Raw genomic sequence first — 18729 nt, 5'->3', positions numbered from 1 at the left:
TAGGGGCAATGAATGTAGAAATGTGTAGACATTAGTAACCTTGGCTCAGAGCAAATTCTTTACATATATTACTGTATGTATGGATTAATTGTTAAGTCTAAATCCTGTGTGGATTGGGCCCTATAGACTTAATGAGTATCTTAGAGTGTCACACCCTGGCCTCCAGAGGAAGTGAAAGTGAGAGAAAAGTTAGTAAAATTAATTTATTAATTAGTGAGAATAAAAATAATTAATTCAAAACCAAAATAATTTTCCAGTAATAATAGAGGAAGGGAGGTAGGTTTCTAAGCTATTTTTGTGAACCTTCTAGCACCCTGAAAAACAAACCCAGATAAAGACTAAACAATAAAAGAAAACTAGGCATCAATATTCCTGATTTACAGGGGCACACATATCTCCAAGGAAACACTAGCAAACTGAATTTTCCAGCAGTTACACGGATTTCGCTTCAGGGCGTGCAATGCAAGGACATGCACAGACAGGTTGCTGTGCCCACCACATTGATGGAGTGTAGCTGAAAAGCTTGAATCACTCATTGTTATGAACAACTGCCTTGGTCGTCTATGTCATTTCAGAGATGGGGGAGAAGAATGGGACAGAGTTCAATATTCTTCCGTGAGAAAAACCCTCAACAAGTTAGACATAGAAGGAATTTACCTCCATATAGCACAGATGTGTTTATACACTATGCTATGTACATAAGAAGATACGGACATACAGGCTGACAGTCAGACAGAGTGAGAGACAGACTGGTGGATATATATGGAAAAGAACAGGGGTCCAGGCATCCCTGTGCACAAATACAACTCATTTTTGTCAAAGACACCAACGTGATTCAAAGGAGAGAAGAAGCTTCGGGACTCATCTGTCTGCTCCCTTTAATAACATCCTTGCTTATTTCTTTCAGCAAAAAAAAGGGAAGAAAGAGCGGAAAGGGAAACGAGGAAAGGAAAAAGACCTAACAGCTGACAGGTGAGGGGATGTTGTTCAGGGGGAGGAGGGATGACTAATGTGGGGAATGGGCAGCAGAGAAAATGGGAAATGCAGAGATGCACCCCCAAATCAAGGAGCAGACCAAGGCCACCAGCCCTTCTAAGCCCTACCACTCCCCTCCTGGACAGAGTGTGGGGCACAGGAGAAAACCCTATTTAGACTCTAGATTGGGAGAAAAATGTGCAACAGGACCACCTGCCTAGAGGTAAAGCTTCCCATCCCATATGAATTCCTGTAACTTTTCAAAATTCTGATATGTACATATAAAGTTAAGGAGCTAATGTTTATTAAAAATGGCTTAGGAAATATCATCATGAAACCTCAGAACATACAAACTGAGTTCCTTCTGGACAAAGGGAACCTCTTTTCCTTTACAGCTTCACCCCACCCACCACACACACACACACACACACACACACACACACCACACCCCTGTACTCCTTCCTGCTTACTGAGGGAGCTCATACGGAGATGAGATGCGACTGAATCTCCAAAAAGATGTTTATGATTCTTCAGTTTTGTTAGCCCAACTTCAGTCTAATACCTGGCTTAAAATGCCTGTGTTTTGTAAACTTAGTACATGGGCAAGGAGACGTCACAGTGTCACGGAAGTCAGTTAACACCCTGCTGGTTGGAAGCCAGGCACCATTCTGAAGCACCCTTCTCTCACTGTGGGTTTTGCTCACAGTAGACATGAGTGACATCTGTTGGGGAAAATCCAACCTAAATTCTCTGTTAGTCCCTCTGCAGCTGTCCCTGAGGCAGCCAGAGTACCCCACAACTGGTGCTCAGTTGGAAGCAGCCCCCTTTGAGGTTACACTGTTTGGATGGCTGGTGCTTATGGGAGTCCTTGGGTATATTTTAAAACCCTAGTGCCCTCTTCATGGAAAGAAAAACATCTGTAATTGCATCAATGCCAAAACTGCCCAGGACAGACACACATTGTCATTTTGAGAAGGCTTTGGCCAGGCAGAACTTAGAGCCACAGGTGTATTTCAGGAGCTTTCATATCATGCCTTTCTCCTTTGTTCTTGCCTTGATTCCAAAGCAGAGTAAAGTAACCAAGAGCTAGCACTGGGTCCTCCCCATGACCCTGCTTCTAGGGAAAAGTACGTTCCTTTGCTTTTGTTGTATCACCAAATGCAATGGTGCTGACCAGCATGGCCACAGTCAATGACTGCTAGACACTGAAGGTGTTCTGGCAGGCTTCTTTGCACTTGAATCTGTCATAAATAAGTCAGAAGCCATCTGTCCTAATTTCCTTTATGATACTGTGATAAAAACACTCTAACTAAGAGCAATTTAGGAGAGAGGAGGGCTATTTTAGCTTAAAACTCCAGGTCATAGTCTATCATTGAGAGAAATCAGGACAAGAACTTGAAGGTGAGTCTGCTTATTATCCCACACAGCCTTAAATCTAGCCAAGTCTAGGACCACCTACCTAGGGAATGGTGCCACCCACAGTGGGCTGGGCTCTCCTATATCAATTTATAATAAAGATAATTTCTTACAGGAGTAACCACAGGTCACTCTGATCTAGATGATTTTTTCATTGAGCCTCCCTTCTTGGATGTCTCTTAAGCTGGGTCACATAGAGGGTTAAAGTTAACGAGAGCACAGCTCTCTCTGGTGAAAAGAGCTGAGACCATATTTTCCATCCATTTCAATGTCCAGAAGTACATGCATCCACTGGCATCCACCTCATCCCTTTAACTTTAATCCTAAAGACCAGTCTCTAGGATCCTTTCAGCTCTGCAGTAATACTGGAAGACAACGTCTGTTTCTCTCATCAAACCAAGAAACCTTTAGACCAGTATCTGTTCGTTATACTTTAAGGCTATTTTCAAATTGGAATTATTTTTTTCCCTATCAGAAGTTCATTTAGCTATGAAAAGAAATCCAAATACGGGTTTGGGTTTGAAAATTCCTAATATAGTTTCACATGTTAGAGAATCTTTTACAATTTTATGTTAATATTTGATGCCTACATTATACATTTATATTAAGTGTATATTCCTGTGGAAATGTTACACTTGGTACTTCTGTGACATTGTTTGGGTACTGTCACTCCAACTGTCATAACAATCAAACCTTTCTCAGTTGTCAACAGAAGGTTCGCTATTCTAAATATAACGGGCAAATACAGAGTCAGTCCACAGAGGCCTAGGGTCTCTGAACTGAAGCCCACCTGGTGGAATTGGGCTTGACTCTAATGTAACATTCTTGGGTCTTTTAAAATCATTTTTATTGTGTTCATTCAAACCACCATAAGGTGAGAAAGCTTTTTCTATACAGTTATAATTTTTACTTCCAACAAATAAAAGGCAGGAATAGGCTAGAAGGACAGTGAAAATGAAAGGATAAGCTGTCCCAGAGGATCTCATTAAATGACATTCAAGCTTAGCTGATTGCATTTCTGTGAGCCAAACCCCAATTAATATCATCAGAAAGTTCGCCCTTTAGGCAGGATACCGTGACTACCATTTTCAGCTGTTATAAATTATCCATGTCTTGGCTGACTTCCCAAGCCCCTCTTTGAGAAGTGTGTCATTGTTGTTGTTGTTGTTGCTGCTGCTGCTGTTGTTTAGGCATGTATATACAACACAGAACTACACCCTCCCAGCATACACACAGCTTTGAATAATTTGTCTCCATTTTAAAATTATCTTCAGCCAGTTGTGGCAAATACTCTTAGTCCCAATATTTAGGAAGCAGAGGTAGACAGAGCTTTGTGAGTTCAAGGCCAGCCTGGTCTACTGAGTGATTTCTGGGACAGCCAAAGCTACACAATGAGACCCTGTCTCAAACAAACAAACAAAGAATTATCTTCAGGTGGGGCATGGTGGTACATGCCTTTAATCCAGCACTCAGGAGGGAGAGGCAGATAGAGCTCTATAGGTCCAAGGCTAGGTTGATCTACATGGTGAGCTCCAGCCAGGAATAGAGAGAGGGAGACATTTGAAAAATTATCTTCAGGACTGGGAAGATGGCTTGGTCAGCCTATGAATCAGTGAGCTCCAGGTTCAGTGAGAAGCCATGTATCAAAATAAACAAAAACAAAAACAAGATGGCAATAAATTGAATAAGATAAGCAAAATAAACCTCTGGCACCCGTACAGAGAGAGAGACAGAGAGACAGAAAGAATTATCTCCAGTTTAAGCCATCCTTGTTTCATGTAGCTATTAAACCACTATACTATCAAGTTAAAAAAGAAAACAGAAATTTCAGGAAGGTAATGATCTACAGCTCACAGATGCTAACTGAACATAAAATTCCAGGCCCGTTGTTATTACTATTACCAAGTAATTTCTAATTCATATTTGGACTATCAGAAAGACTGATGGAGTCATAGTTGGTCTCAGATACCCATGAATATAATTCTTATTAATGGGAAACATCCTAGTATCTACATGGTTGGATGAAAATATTGTTTTCAGAAAGCCTAATTTATCTCCAAATTGTAGAAATATTTCAAAAGCACTTCTATTTGCATACATAAAAGCACACAGCAGAGCAGCTGAGGTCTACGTTCTAGTTTGTATGCAGTGATGACAGAGACAATGTACTTTGTCCCCAGGAGCATCGAGTCCCTGTACCAAGAGCTGGTTGAAGAAGGCCTGCTGATCCAGGCTCTGAAGGTCAACCTCTCTGATTATATTGGTAAAGTACACCAACTACAACCTTTGCATCTGTCGGTTGGTACTTTGTGGGTTCTAGGAATGCATTTTATTGTATCTCTTTTCAAACAGAAGCCAGACCAAGGTGGCTACTTATAAATTGATTTTTAACAACCTAAGGGATGGGGGTCTGTAAACAAAAGGGCTCCCTGAATAAAATCAGTCCCTTAATAGGGCAGAAGTCAGTTTTTCAACCCATTAGCAGAATCCCTTAGCCAGTTCTTTCTGGCACACTTGATGTGAAGAAATGGATGGGCTATACATTTGTGTGTAAACACATCACCACTGGTGCTTTCATGGTGCACAACCTTTTCACGGGGTGTTCTTTCCAGAGAACTTACTTAGGAGGTGGTCAGAAGTGTTCAGAGGCAGGGAGGATGGACAGTTGTGACTACGATCTTCTAAGGGTTTATGTTGATTTTAAAATTAAAAACGTATCTATGCTGACCTAAGAATATGCTAGCTGCTTAAAATTTCTCACAATTATGCACCCTGGTGGAAGAGATGGTGTGTTTACTCTGGTGAAGAAAACGTCTCTTATGGTCAAGGACAGTCTCCAAAACAACCAGGAAGAACATTCACACTCAGTTGCCTAACGTGTACTCGGCACGCAGTCCCCCCCCCCCACACCCAGTCCTGGATATGTTCTTTACAGCTGCATGCTTTTCCCAATCCCATGGAGGGTATGCGTGGGGCTCTCTACTCTCCTGCAACTCCTTCTGTCAAGAACACCATCGCTTCCATCTTAGCCAAGTTTCTTTTGCTGTGATAAACATCACAACCAAAAGCACCTGAGGAAGAAAAGTGTTTCTTCAGCTTACACACATCAAGATCACACTCCATCACTGAAGGGAAGTCAGGGCAGGAACTCAAGGCAGGAACCTGAAGGCAGGACCCAGTGCAGAGGCCATGGAGGAGTGCTGCCTACTGATTTGCTCTCCCATGACTTACTCAGTCCGCTTTTATAATCCCTAACTCCTGCCCTGGAGTGGCACCCCCATAATTGGCTTGACCCTCCCCCATCAACCATTAACCAAGAAAATGGCCTACAGACTTGCCCATAAGCCAGTTCATTGGATGCATTCCCCACTCGGGGTTTCCTCTTCCTGGATGACTCCGGCTGTACCAGAGGCAAACCTGAGCAGCAGACAGTTGCCTTCCTGGGCTGGTCACAGCTTCACCTTTCCAAAGAATCTGGGTTGCTGTATGGGCTGCTCCACCATTGGGTTTCTTCTATGGTTCCTTTGCTGTTTTGTCCAGGTTCAATGTTTTTGGCAGAAAAACTAGATACATGGGTGCGTCCTTGAATCTCCCACAGGAGGCGCATGGCACCTCTTTGTCTCACCCAGTGGCATCTATGTTGAACTGTGTGGCGACAGTGCTGTCCCCAGAGTCTCCTTTGGAAACAATGAACGGTCCCTGGGGTGATACGTGGGGTTTTAGAGATTGTTCTAAGCCATCTTTCATGCAAACACCTGAGAATCCACTGGTGATTTTTTTTTTTTTTTTTTTTTTGCCACCCTTACGTCTTCATCTCTCCCATTACAGGGCAGGCTTGTATGCTCGGGCAAGTCTCACCCAACTCTTGGATGTTCAGGAATTCAGCTTGGTTTGTTGAGTTTTGATTACGGAGTCTTCTCGTATTCTGTGGTCTTATAGGTCCCTCCTTCATACCACCACCCCACGATTTACCTTTTAATTTATTTTTAATTTTTGCATGTGGGTTATGTACACATTTGTAAGTCTGCAATAAGTGCACAGGTGTGTGGAGGGCTGAGGTTGACATCTGGCATCTCCCGGGGTTGCACCCACCTTATTTTTGGAGATAGGTTCTGTCATTGAATCTGGAGCTCACAGATTTGCCTGGCTAGACAATGAAGTCCCCCACATTCTCCTGCTTCTGCCTCCCTGACACAGGAGTTACAGCTGTATGGCACTGAACCTACCTTTCACAAACTCAGTTTCTCATGACCACTCAGCACGGGCTCTACCCTCTGTGCCATATCCCCAGCCCTGGTTTCCTTCACCTCCCTTAAGCCAACTCAGCCCTCTAGGTAGATCTGGACAACACAGGAGACTATTTTACAGTCCAGAGCTTCACTGGCCAACATCTGATTGAGCACAGACCTGACAGCCGGATGGAGGGGGCTTTAGATAGTGCTTTGATATCGGTCATTACCTCCCCAGATCCATTTCTGATTCGGGAACAGATCGCCTCAAGTCTAGGTTTTCCTTCAACAGAAAAGCTGAACAGACTTCCTACATTGAGGGGATTGTGGTCAAGTACGTGTGAGATGCTCTTAAACACACCACCCACCACTGGGAAGAGCCGAGATCTCAGCATTGCTCAGACAGTTCGTACCTCTTCTCTCTCATCCCTAGAGTGAGAATGACCAGCTCTCACTTGTCCTCTGACACACTGCTTGGGGGTTTTATTTTCTTGGTTTCTTTAGCATTTTTACACAGAGGTGTCCCTGGCTGGCCCTAGGTAACTCATGCCTTGTGAAAGCTACTTCCTCAGCAGCCTGATTTCCCTGTATGTGGACAGGTGTGCAAATGTCAATTAGTCTCTGAGGCTGATCTTCCAAATGGGAGGATGCAGGGACCTTGTACGCAGCAGGCTGCACAGCCAGCACACTGCAAAGACCAGGGGACATGGTGCTGGTCCAGCCGTGAGTGCTCAACAATGTTGGGGCCTGAAGTCAGCTTTAGGGCCCAGTGGTTTCCTCTCCCCTCCTAGCTCCCTTAAAATCCCAGACATCATCCACACCACAGCAGGTCAGGGTTGCCCTTTCTGCTCTCGGCTCTGCCCTTGCCAAAGCACTCAACTCCAAGCACTGATCCTATGCCCAGAAACTCAGGAAAGCAGGCTCCTGGCCAGATCTCAGGTACCAAGAAACAAAACATCTAATTTGGCTTGGCAACCACTGCATGTAGATAGCGTTCAATTGTGCTCATTTCTGAAGAGCCCATATACCACCCTGAAAGCAGCAAGCTTCCAGGTTCACATGCAAAGTATTCTGGGTACTTCTCCAATGCATGGTCCTTTGCCATAGTGTTAAGGCTGGATGTCCAATGCTTGGGACCCTTGATGGGGTTAGGCGTGGCTAATCCACTCCTGCCTCATAATCCCTGTCTTTTTCTGGCTCTTTTGATGCCTCCACTTCTGCTACTGAGGGATGGAAATGACAGCAGCAACAGCAGCAGCAGCCTCAGTGAACAATGTCAACACTGATTGAGCCACACCCAGAGTTCTTAGCCTTCATTGGATGCTGTTCCCGCTATTCCTCTGCTAATGTTTTTGTCGCCTTCATTAATGGGCATGGGGTGTCATCATGAGAATGGCCATTGCCTTTAGGGTGCCCTGCACCTCCCATCTCCCTCCTACCTCACATCTACTCAGAGCACCAAGAGACCCAGTCACCTACAAACAACTCAGGATGCTCCCGAGTGGATTTGTCACACCACAGCTCAGCAGGTGCTGTGCATGGTGAGAAATGGACCTAAGCCTTCTTAAAGCCAGTCCCTAATCTCCTCTGTGCTCATTGCCTCTGCTAAAGCAACAAGCTTCCAAGACTTCAGTCCTAGAAGCTGCAGAGCATGCCGTCTCAGTGCACAGGCATGATCTTGCAACAGAGTTCACCTGGAGATGTCTCTTGGGTCACTTGATATTTGTGCTCTTTTTGGAAACTGAGGAGCTGGCGCCAAACACAAACACAGCTCAACATTTTCAGAAGTTTTCACCATACATTATTAAGGCTGGATTTTAACTCAGTAACCATGTAGCAGCCGGCTTGACCACAGAGCACCACGCTACAAGCTATCCCCACCATGTGTGGTGAGCCCTGAGTAGCACACTCCAATAACCAGTATCTGTGGTGTGCCAAGGAGCCAGTTCCGTTTATGTTCATAGATCTTCCTGTCTGCCCTCACCCCTGTCCCTGAAGGGTTTCTTTAAGAAGCTGTGCAGACAGCTTTAAGGCTGTTGAAACAGGTCAGTCGGTAAAACGCTTGCTGTGGAAACATAAGGACCTGAATTCTATCCCTGGAACTTGGAGGAAACCGTGTTGGTGCCTCCCAGTGCTGAGAAAACAAAGACACACCAATACCCCTACCTACTGAGCTCCAGGCCAATGAGACAGCTCAAAACCAATGGTGACAGCTTCTGAGGAATAGCAAAGATTGACCTCTGGCCTCCAAATGTATACACACACACACACACACACACACACGTATTTGGGTAAATTGCCTCATTCTTTGTCCCTCTCTTGTAGCTATATTGAATAGAGCAGAAATACAGTTGCCAATCTTGTTTTGATCTCCAGGATCCTTTATGTTTCTGGTCACTTTCGACTGTGCTCTCCCATACTGCTTCTCCTTGTTTTTCTCACTCTGTCCCTGTGTGCTATGGCTGTCTTAACAGGGACAACAAGCCTAGTATCTTAAACAGTAAAGATGAACCGACTCTGGGTTCTGCAGACTGGAAGTCCAAGGTTGAGATGTGGCAGGGTGGTTTGCTTCCAAGGCCCATGTCTCCTTTGCTTCTGGTGCTCACTGCCCTGTCTGGTGTCACCTGATGTGTGGATGCTTCCTCCCCCGACCCCCGCCATCTGCATCCTCATCTTTGAGTCCAGTCCTCCCTTCTAGTGTATCTTTCTCTGTACCCAATATTCCCATGAGGACAGGAATCCTGCTAGAAAGCGTCTTCACAGTCTTCCTGCTGGGTAAAGTCACAGTGAGAACAGGGCTTGAGGACACCAGCAACACAGATGATAGCAGAACTGGGTTCAGCCCTCTGTGCACGCCCTGTTTCCCTTCTTTCAGTTGCTGTGCATTTCCCAGGCCTGCTGTGCACCCTCTATCTCAAAGACCCTCTCTCCTGCTTTCATCTTTTCTCTCCTGTCTGGAAGATCTGGTACTTGTGCAAGGGATCCAAAACTTTCTGTACCCTGACTTTGTAGATGGGAAGAGATAATGGCTCCCACTCTGGGCAGCCATAAAATACAGGGCCGTGCTTTCAGAGTGAGGCTCCTAACTTGGCAAACAGCCCAGGCTAGTTGGATCCTTCTCTCTATCAGAACCAACACCCACTAATTTAATTTAATATAATTTGTTTAAATAAAATCTGCTAGGTTCCAGAAAATATGGTCCGCCTGGATATTAATATGGATTTACACAAGCAAGAAAATTGAGGTTGCCTTCACTGCCCCCCTAATGTCATGTTTACTGGCAGTAAGCATTAGATTTAACGGTTACTACAGGGTCTCTTTCCCTTCTGGTAGAGGCTAAATTAACCATTCTGCTATTTATTACCTGCTCGTTAAAATGCAGGAGTCTCCGGATCTGTAATGGAAGGGTCCACTATCACTCATTCCGCCAACCAATATGGTCGTCCTTGCCAAGGGCTTCTTTTTCTAAAGCTGAGAATTTGGAAAGCTGCCCTGCACAAGACAGCGGCCAGTCTCTCGGTTTCAGCTCTAATTTTCCTCATGTTTAGAAATGCTCTAAGCACTGAACATCATCAGAATTTCACACACACACACACACACACACACACACACACACACACACACACCGGGGTCAGTGAGAAACTAAAGTAGGAAAGAATGTGTCTGGGGGGGAGGGGACAAGCAAATGTCCTGCCTCGTTCTGGAAGCATCTTCACTGTGCATTCAGAAACAGATCACGGGAATCATAGCGGTACATAAAGGTCCATCCTTGTGACAAATGGAGACAGCCAAACTAATTTTCTTGGTGACCTTATCTAAATGAGTTAGAAAATAACACTTCAGATTTATGGCTAGTTACAATTAAGCCCTTTGATATCTTTAATTAAACCTGTAGAGATTTATTTCTATATTATTCCTTTGGTAACCCTTTAAAAATGATAAAAATGTAAATTAATATTACCCTCAACAGGAGCTGTTTCTATTTGTCCTAAATTAGACTCAGACCCTTCCTTTCACAGCGCACTGCACAGGCACACATTCCACATGGATCTTAAATAATTTGTGGTAGAACTTTCCACCAATATTCTATATAATCTTTGAGAGTCTGAAAAAAACCTGCAATATTTTAGCTCCTTTGTATGTCACTCAGAACTTAATCTCATTTCACACAACCCAACAGGTTTTTTTTTTTTTTCTTTTGAAGTGATTCTGAGTGACAAGGCTGAGGCTCAAACCCGGGACCTGGAACGTGTTAGGCAGACAGTATTTTTTCCCCATAGGAGATTTTTGTAACAGTTCACGTAATATACCTTTTATCACAACTGGCATAGCCATGCTTCCTTGCCTGCTTTCTCTTCAAACATTATCTAAGAAAAGATGCCCTCTGTGGTTGTGATTTTTAAAAAACAAACAGACAGACAGACAAAAGCCCTTCTCTAACCAAAGGCAACTTGGGGAAGAAAGATTATCTGGTTTCCACCTCCAGGTCACAGTTCACCCTTGACAGGAGTCAGGGCAGGAACTCAAAGCAGGAACCAGTCATGGAGGAGGACTGCTCATGACTCACTTTCCTGGCTTTTGCTCACTTATTCACCCATGCTTGGCTAGATTTCTTATACAGCCAGGACCACCTGCGTAGGGAATGTTCCATCCACCATGGGCTGAGCCTTCCTACACCAACCCTCATACATATGGTCATAGGTCAATCCTTGATCAAGGCTTTCCTCTGCAGTGACTCTAGGCTGTGTCAGGTTCATAGTTAAACATGAGTAGGACAGACATGCCCTCCGTGGTTGCCCTTCCGTGCTGTGTTTGCATTCTCTGACCTTTTGTTTTTCAGACCACAATGGTTTCCCATCCACTCATCCATGTTTCCTTCCTCCCCAGGTGAGTACAGCTACCTGGGGACAACTCTGCGCCAGGTGGCCATAGAGCCCATGCCCTCCCTTCTGGATGTCAGACAGCTCATCACACTGTATGGAATCTTGCCTCTGGGTAAGGACTGGACATTACCACAAACTGGGACAGCAGCATCCCTTCTTGCTTTGATGGCCTTTCCTGTTTGACACCAAAAGGGCTTTTCCCATTCCCAGCCGATGCCCAGCGGAGAAGGGCATGCTAAGAAGAGAGTTCCTGTGGCATCTCTGGGTCTGGTTTGAGTTACAGCTATGAGCTGGAGACAGAAGGCCTCTGTGAAGTCAATGAGCTGAGCCCTAGAGCTAAGGTGGCTATGTGCCTTCACATGCTTCCTTCTATGGCTGGGTTCTGATCTCCCCCACGGCCCCTTCTCACTGCTGAGAGAAGTCCATCACGGTTCTCGAGACACAGCTAGAGTGTGCCCAGGGATGTAGGAGGCATGTAGCCCCTTTCCTTCCCTTTGTTTGATGGTCGCTGCAGGAGGGTAGCCCAACAAGTGCCAGAGCTCGGCCTGCAACTCTGAATCTAGAAATCACGGCTTATTTCACCTACTTTGATAATTCTCTCCCGCCCTGACTTAAGAACTTAAGTCTGTTGGCAAGAAAGCTTCAAGTCCTCTCCTGACATTACATCAGGAGTAGTAGATGTAATTTGGGGGCAATATAAATGTACAGGCACAATATTTCGTATTGCACCACATACAGATATAACATATTGGAGCACAAGACTTAATGTCAACAAACTCAATATGTAGCGTTCACAGGGCCAACTTAATAAAATACATTGAGCCTCACACCTTATTATAACATAATGGGAGTCAGAAAATGCAATGAGCCAGTAGTTTATAAAAAACTATTCCTGCCTGGGTGTACACTACATTTGTCCCTTGGCTTGCAAGTCCCCGCTATGAATGGTTTTCCTATTCCCCACCAAAAGGACCCCACCCCTACCTCCCTTCACCCCTTTGTCATGGAGAACCCCACCACTACCACCACTACTCCCACTCCCCTAACCCCCCTCTACCCTTACCCCAATTCATGCCGCCCCATCCTGTGCTGTCATCAACAGCTGCCAAGCCCTCCTGGCCACAGTCAGCTGGAGAGCTGGCTCTCCTGACAGTTTCATGTCACCTGTCAGGAATGAAGACACAAGTAGGACAGATGAGCCACGTGTGCAGGTATGCCTCCAGGTGTGCAGATACGCCTCCAGGTGTGCAGATATGCCTCCAGGTGTGCAGATATGCCTCCAGGTGCTTAATCTAAACTTCACAAGTCACCTCCAGCTGCACATGAAAACAACCTGGGGAGATGCTGGCATCTGCCAGCACAGCTCCTGAAGCTACCCCTTGTTCCCCTACCCCCACCCCACATTCATAGGGAATCCTCACGTGGAAAGTGGCATCCTATTAGCTAAGGAACAAGGCAAGGCCTTAGAGGACAATGATTGTTTGAATAACTTCAATGGTGGCCTCTGACAGAAGCCCACACAGGTCAGTTACCACACCAGGTCGTGAAACAGAGCCTCATCCTAAGTGGCTAGGACTAGGGTTGAGGCTTCCTAGATCTTTCAGGGTATAAAAGAAAGCCCAGAACTGTCCTATCAGGTCCTGGAAGACCCAGAGGAGTTAGGGAGGGTGCTTTCCTGAGCAGATGTGGGTCAATGTCTGAAAAAGGTTTTTCTATGGTCATGTACCCTCCACAATCCTGCATCTCCAGATAACAGTAAAATTAGGGAGAGACAGAAATAGGGTCAGGACCCAAAACATCAGACCTCTCTACAGACCTCCAGACTTGAAACAGATGCTATGCCCAAAGCTATAAGTGTTCCGAATCTCGGACCACATGAGAGTGAGGATCCCTGGGTTTGCTGGGCCCCAAGCACAAGAACCATCCCTGGACCACCCTCTTCACCTCAGAGTGTCCTTGTTGATCTCTCCCTAAAAAAGTGATACCCTGCATTCACATCTGGCACATCTTCCCTGAGGTCCCATTCTCTCCACTACCCCTCCCTCCTGCCACCTCCTCCCAGAGCTCTCTCAGCCCTGGCCCCGCCCAGCAACCTTGGCAACCCTATAATTCCCATCCACCTTTGGGACAGCCAACTACTGTCAGCAGACTCCTCACCTGCCTCATCACTGTCTGTCCCCTGACACCTCACCAATCAAAGCGTAACCTGTTCCCTTAAGACCAACCTGATCAGCCACTGTGCCTCCATCACTGGGACCCTCCTCACACACTACTGCTGTGATTCCGAAGACCCATAGATGTCTCCTTCTCCCCATGTTCAGCTGAGACCCCCGAATTGAACTTTAGCTTATCCGACATCTGAAGTTCTAGAGGTTCCAAGCACCCCTTGCCTCCCCTTGTGGGTTCAGCCCCATCCTGGCTTCCCATTGCAGGCACACCTCCTCAGGGGGTCAGCTTCCTTGTGACCATAACCCTTAGCAACACATCTCAAGATTTCCCCATATTTAAAACCCACCCTACTCAGCCACCGCAGGAGCACTGGGTCTTGCCAGAGCCGCACCCAAAGCATCCTTCTGTATCCAAGTATGAATGAAAGAAAGAAACAGCCTCTCTCTCCTACCATCACATGTTCCTCTGTCGCATCATGTTCCTGTTGCCCCTCTAACCATTTATGTCACCAGAAAAAAAAATATGTAGGACGGTGAGCCACTCTAAAGATACGTTTCTGATTTTCAAACAATTCCCTATCTTTTTCCATTATTCCTGGAAGGAAAGGAAAGGACAAACAATATTGAACCAGCCTTGGTGGCCCATGGCTGTGATCCTAGCACTAGAAAGGCAGAGGGGAAGGATCAGGCCAGCCTGGGCTATAAGGTAAAATCCTGTCTCATGTTTTATAATCAGTAGTATTATATTCACATATTAATAGCCAGTCTCCAAGACCAGAGCCCATTGAGGACAACTGCTCCCCTCCCCACACTGACCGGCACTGAATTCTGTGCACCTTGTACCTACCAAGTGCCTACTCTGTTCTGTCACCCCCACCCCTGCCTGGCCTGAGGTATAGACTGCAGATTAGAACACAAAGCAGGAACAGTGAAAATCCAAGCTGCTCGATTGCCAAGTGCCAGGTGACCTTTGACCGTGATAGTCTAGGGCCAGCTCAGGAGGAAGATCTCTAGGCTTTGGCCTCTGTCTCATCTGCTTCAATCAATACATAGTAGAAAAGAAGGTTCTGAGAGAAATGAACACATCTCAGCCAACCTCATTGTCTCTCTGCATTCTGTTCCACTGCCACCGCCACCGCCACCGCCACCACCACCACCACAAAATATATATATATATATATATATATAATCTTTAAAATTATGAGTTTAGAAAAAATGCAGGACCAGGGGAAAAAAGCCGGCCTGGAGGACCCCAGAGGCCCCAGAAGCCACTGGGGCAGAAGGTGAACCTTGGGCTTGACGGGATTTCTATGTATTTATCACGGCCACAGACCCCTTCACACAATGTCGCACCCTAGCGTAAGGGCCTCTGGTTTTCTGGTCACACTCAACAGCACTGGCCTCTGCCTTTTCCAGGATCCGCCGAAGTGCATGAGAGAGCCCCCTTGGTGAAATCACTGCTATTGGCTGGTCCCCCAGGGGTAGGGAAGAAAATGCTGGTCCATGCCATCTGCACAGAAACAGGGGCTAACCTCTTCAACCTGTCTTCCTCAAACATCGCTGGCAAGTACCCGGGCAAAACTGGACTGCAGATGATGGTGCACTTGGTCTTCAAGGTACATTCCGTCACTCTCTTCTTCCTCCTCCAAATGACACTTGGTTCCCTCGGGTCATTTTTCTAGAGCAGCAGACACATCTGGGTTGAACTCTGCTTTTACCCTCCCGTAAACAAACTCACTTCCACATCTGGCTGAGCATCCCACAATTAGAAACAGCTTCTTTGGAGCATAAACACCCTACTGTGGTGCCCAGACCTGACTCCTGAGGCCACAGAGTTCCTTGCTGAGATGCCTGTATGTCTCCTGGTAAATCAAAACCACGTTTTACCTCCTCGGCTCATCGCACTGTCCTGATCGCCTTCATACCGTTTCTCATGTGGTACAAATTACGAAACTCCATCACTCTCTGAGCACGAGCTCTTTCGACAGGTCTGAAGGGGGAACCTTCGGGGAGCTAAGCCCAGCAGAGGAAGGTCACAGACAGCATCTCGAAGGACCAAACGCACTGCCAGCTCTGTGACCATAGTTAAGTTCTTAACAGCTCCTCTGGGTCCCATCACCAGAATGAAGGAATCTTAAAGAACTCAGATACGAATCTTCTGCACGTGATGTGAAGATTTTACAAGATGTAATTTCATCTGGTTGAGGACCTTGAGGTTATCCTCTGCTGATTAATCCACTATTACAGTGTCAACTTTAAGTATAGAATCCAGTGTGGCTGCACACACCATCCAGACTGGGCATTAGGCTGACTCTGCATGGATGGATGGGTGAGCGGGTGTGTGTGGTTTGTTTGCATGTGTGAGATGCACTTGTGTAAGCAGAGCTTAGCATGCAGCGTGTGTGTGTGTGTGTGTGTGTGTGTGTGTGTGTGTGTGAGAGAGAGAGAGAGAGAGAGTGCTTGTGAAACCCGGAGGTCAACTTTGGCTGTCATTCTTCAGATAGTATCCACCTCATAGGAGACAGGGCCTCTCACTGGTCTGGACTCACTGAGTAGGCTGAACAAGCTGGCCAGCAAGCACCAGAGATCTGCCTGCCTCTACCGGCCCAGCCTTGGAATTAGAAGCAGACACCAATGCCTGGCTGTAGCTGTTTTAAGGAGATACTGACTGGTGAACCAGTTCAAGTATTCATGTTATCTTGATATCTGGATACCAGCCCCATTTTCTGCTTACTTTCCATAGGATATTGGCTTCAGGGTTTGTTAGAATTATTTGTGTATCCTAGATGCAAGTAAGCATCAGCATTTCCAAGCATCTAACTACCCCCTAGACATTCTTGTGCACGTTGCTGTGTATTTTGTGCTGTTTACTTCACCACCTGGGAAGAGAGTCTCAGAGAGGAACTACCTAGGTCAGGCTGATCTGTGGGGGTTGCTTTGATGGTTAATCAACGTAGAAAGTTATGGTCCTCCATGGGCAACACTGTTGACTAGGCAGGGCATCCCGAGCTGTGTAAGAATAAAGAAATCAAGCTGAACTTAAGAAAACAAGAGAACAGCATGCATCCATTCCCCTCCGCTCCTGACTGTGAATGTGGTATGGCTAGCCCTACTTTCTGCCTTGTCTTCCTCGAAATGATGGACTGCAACCTAGAAGTCAAAGCCAAATAAAATCTTCCCACATTATCTTGGTCCCCACCTCCCCCACCCCCTGGAGCTGAGGTCCAAACCCAGAGCCTTTTGCTTGCTATGTAAGCCCTGTACCTCTGGGTTAAACCCCAACACCCCACCTTGCAGTGGTGGCACACACCTTTAATCCCAACACTTGGGAGGCAGAAGCAGGCAGATGTGAATTTGAAGCCAGCCTGGTCTACAGAGTGAGTTCCAGGACAGCCAGGGCTACACAGAAAAAACCTATCTCACAAAACAAGACAACAAACCCGATACCCCACTTCACTGTTGCTTTTAGTCGGGATATTTTACCACAGCAACAGAAGGTAAACTAACCTCTCACAACAGCCTATAGACAGAGGCACAAAGTGAGGGCAGAACTGGGTCACGGTGCTGCTCAGAGACGCCCGAAGCCCAGCTCCATCCTCCATGTTTTAGATCCTGAGTTATGAGCACACAGCTTGTACCTGGGTCTCTTCTCTCCCCGCTCAGCTCCCGGTGTGACTCTGGCCACAGCTATTGACCATTGTGTTCAGCTTGTGAGAGCCCTCGTCTTGATCATAGATAAGTGATTGCTGCACTTACCAGAATTATCACAACCAGGCCTCATGTAGATAGGAGATGGTAGATGTCAGGCCATTAAAATGTAGAACAGCACATCATCTGCCTAGACCTCTTGGTGTCCGGCGCCTGACACACACCTCATTAGGTTTCACCTTTGTTGTGTATGTAGCTGATTAATGAAAGACCCAGAAGTCTCAGGAGTGGGAGTCATTCAATTAAAGACTGCTCCAAGAGGCCACGCCCCCCCAAGCCCCCCACTCCACCACCCCCACATGACTGACAGAGCAGCTATCTGCATTTAATTAACCAGAGGAAGGCAGGATTAGGAGCCTGTTTAGGCAAGTCAAGGGCAGGAAGCCTGAGGATATGGCTCACTATAGGACCCAGACCATGGGTCAAAAACAACAAGGCTGACTTCTGTGGGATTTTCTGGAGGTGAATGCCAGCTCTTCCCTGATGGCCTGTGACTCTTTTCTTCCTCCTCCCACACAATGACACAGCCAAGAGCCAGCTCAAGAATGAGGTCCTAGGGGAAGAAGGCTAAGATGGCTGCTCTGTCAGGAGGTTGTCTCTAGGTCATGTAGAACCACTAGCCTGCAGCCAGTGAGCCAAGGACGCACAAAGCTCTTATGCCCAGTTCCTTCTCCAGAAGAGGACCCTGCCCAGATGTGCTGCTTTCCAGGGCTGGTGCCACAGTCCCAAGAAGAGCCAGTCAGCTCTGCTCCATAGATCCTGGGGATGAGGACTCTGATGAATAAGTTCAAGACATGGCTGTTGTGTGTGGTGGTGTGACTAACTTAGATCTGTGAAGAATGTGACATGTATGTGAGGTGGGCCACACCTGACCTCAAATGAGCTGACTAAATGAAGAAAGGAAGGGGGCAACTGGAAAGATGGCTTGGTCAGTAAAGTGCTTGCTAAGCATTATGAGAGCTTCAGACCCATCCCATGTACCCACACAAAAAGCCAGCTGTGGTCACTCCAGCATTGGGAAGGGGTAGTCAGAAGGATCCCTGATGCTCCCTGGTCTGCCCAGCCTAGCCTCATCAGCAAGCCCCAGATCCCAGTGAAAATCCTGCTCTCAAAAAACAAAGAAGATGGATTCAGGGAATGATATCTAAGGTTGATCTCCAGCACCACATACACATATACATACATGCATGCACGCACACATGTGCATGCACACCCACACATGCACACACAGTGTGGGGATGAGGAGGAAGGAGAATCAGGAAGAGAGAAAGATGGAGCAGAAACTGTGCGTCATATACAGATGCCTCAGTACAGCGTTCAGTATGAAAACCACGGGGACTGGACACGGAG

General features: G+C 46.4%; 1 protein-coding gene across 1 annotated transcript in view; it reads left to right on the top strand.

Annotated features, from left to right (window-relative positions):
• Nucleotides 1-18729, top strand: part of DRC11 (dynein regulatory complex subunit 11) — a gene marked incomplete at both ends in the record, with an annotated part of 112628 nt that overhangs the window by 72636 nt on the left and 21263 nt on the right. Inside the window, 4 exons of the mRNA XM_080933441.1 lie at nucleotides 908-972; nucleotides 4572-4654; nucleotides 11508-11615; nucleotides 15088-15287. Of these exons, the coding sequence (XP_080789567.1) occupies nucleotides 908-972; nucleotides 4572-4654; nucleotides 11508-11615; nucleotides 15088-15287 (456 nt within the window). The remainder of the gene's footprint in view (nucleotides 1-907; nucleotides 973-4571; nucleotides 4655-11507; nucleotides 11616-15087; nucleotides 15288-18729) is intronic.

The sequence above is a fragment of the Micromys minutus genome, assembly GCF_963924665.1.
Source record: "Micromys minutus genome assembly, chromosome: 19".
NCBI classification, from domain to species: domain Eukaryota; kingdom Metazoa; phylum Chordata; class Mammalia; order Rodentia; family Muridae; genus Micromys; species Micromys minutus.
Note: the sequence above shows the minus strand (reverse complement) of the source record. Positions and strands in the feature narration are given on the sequence as shown.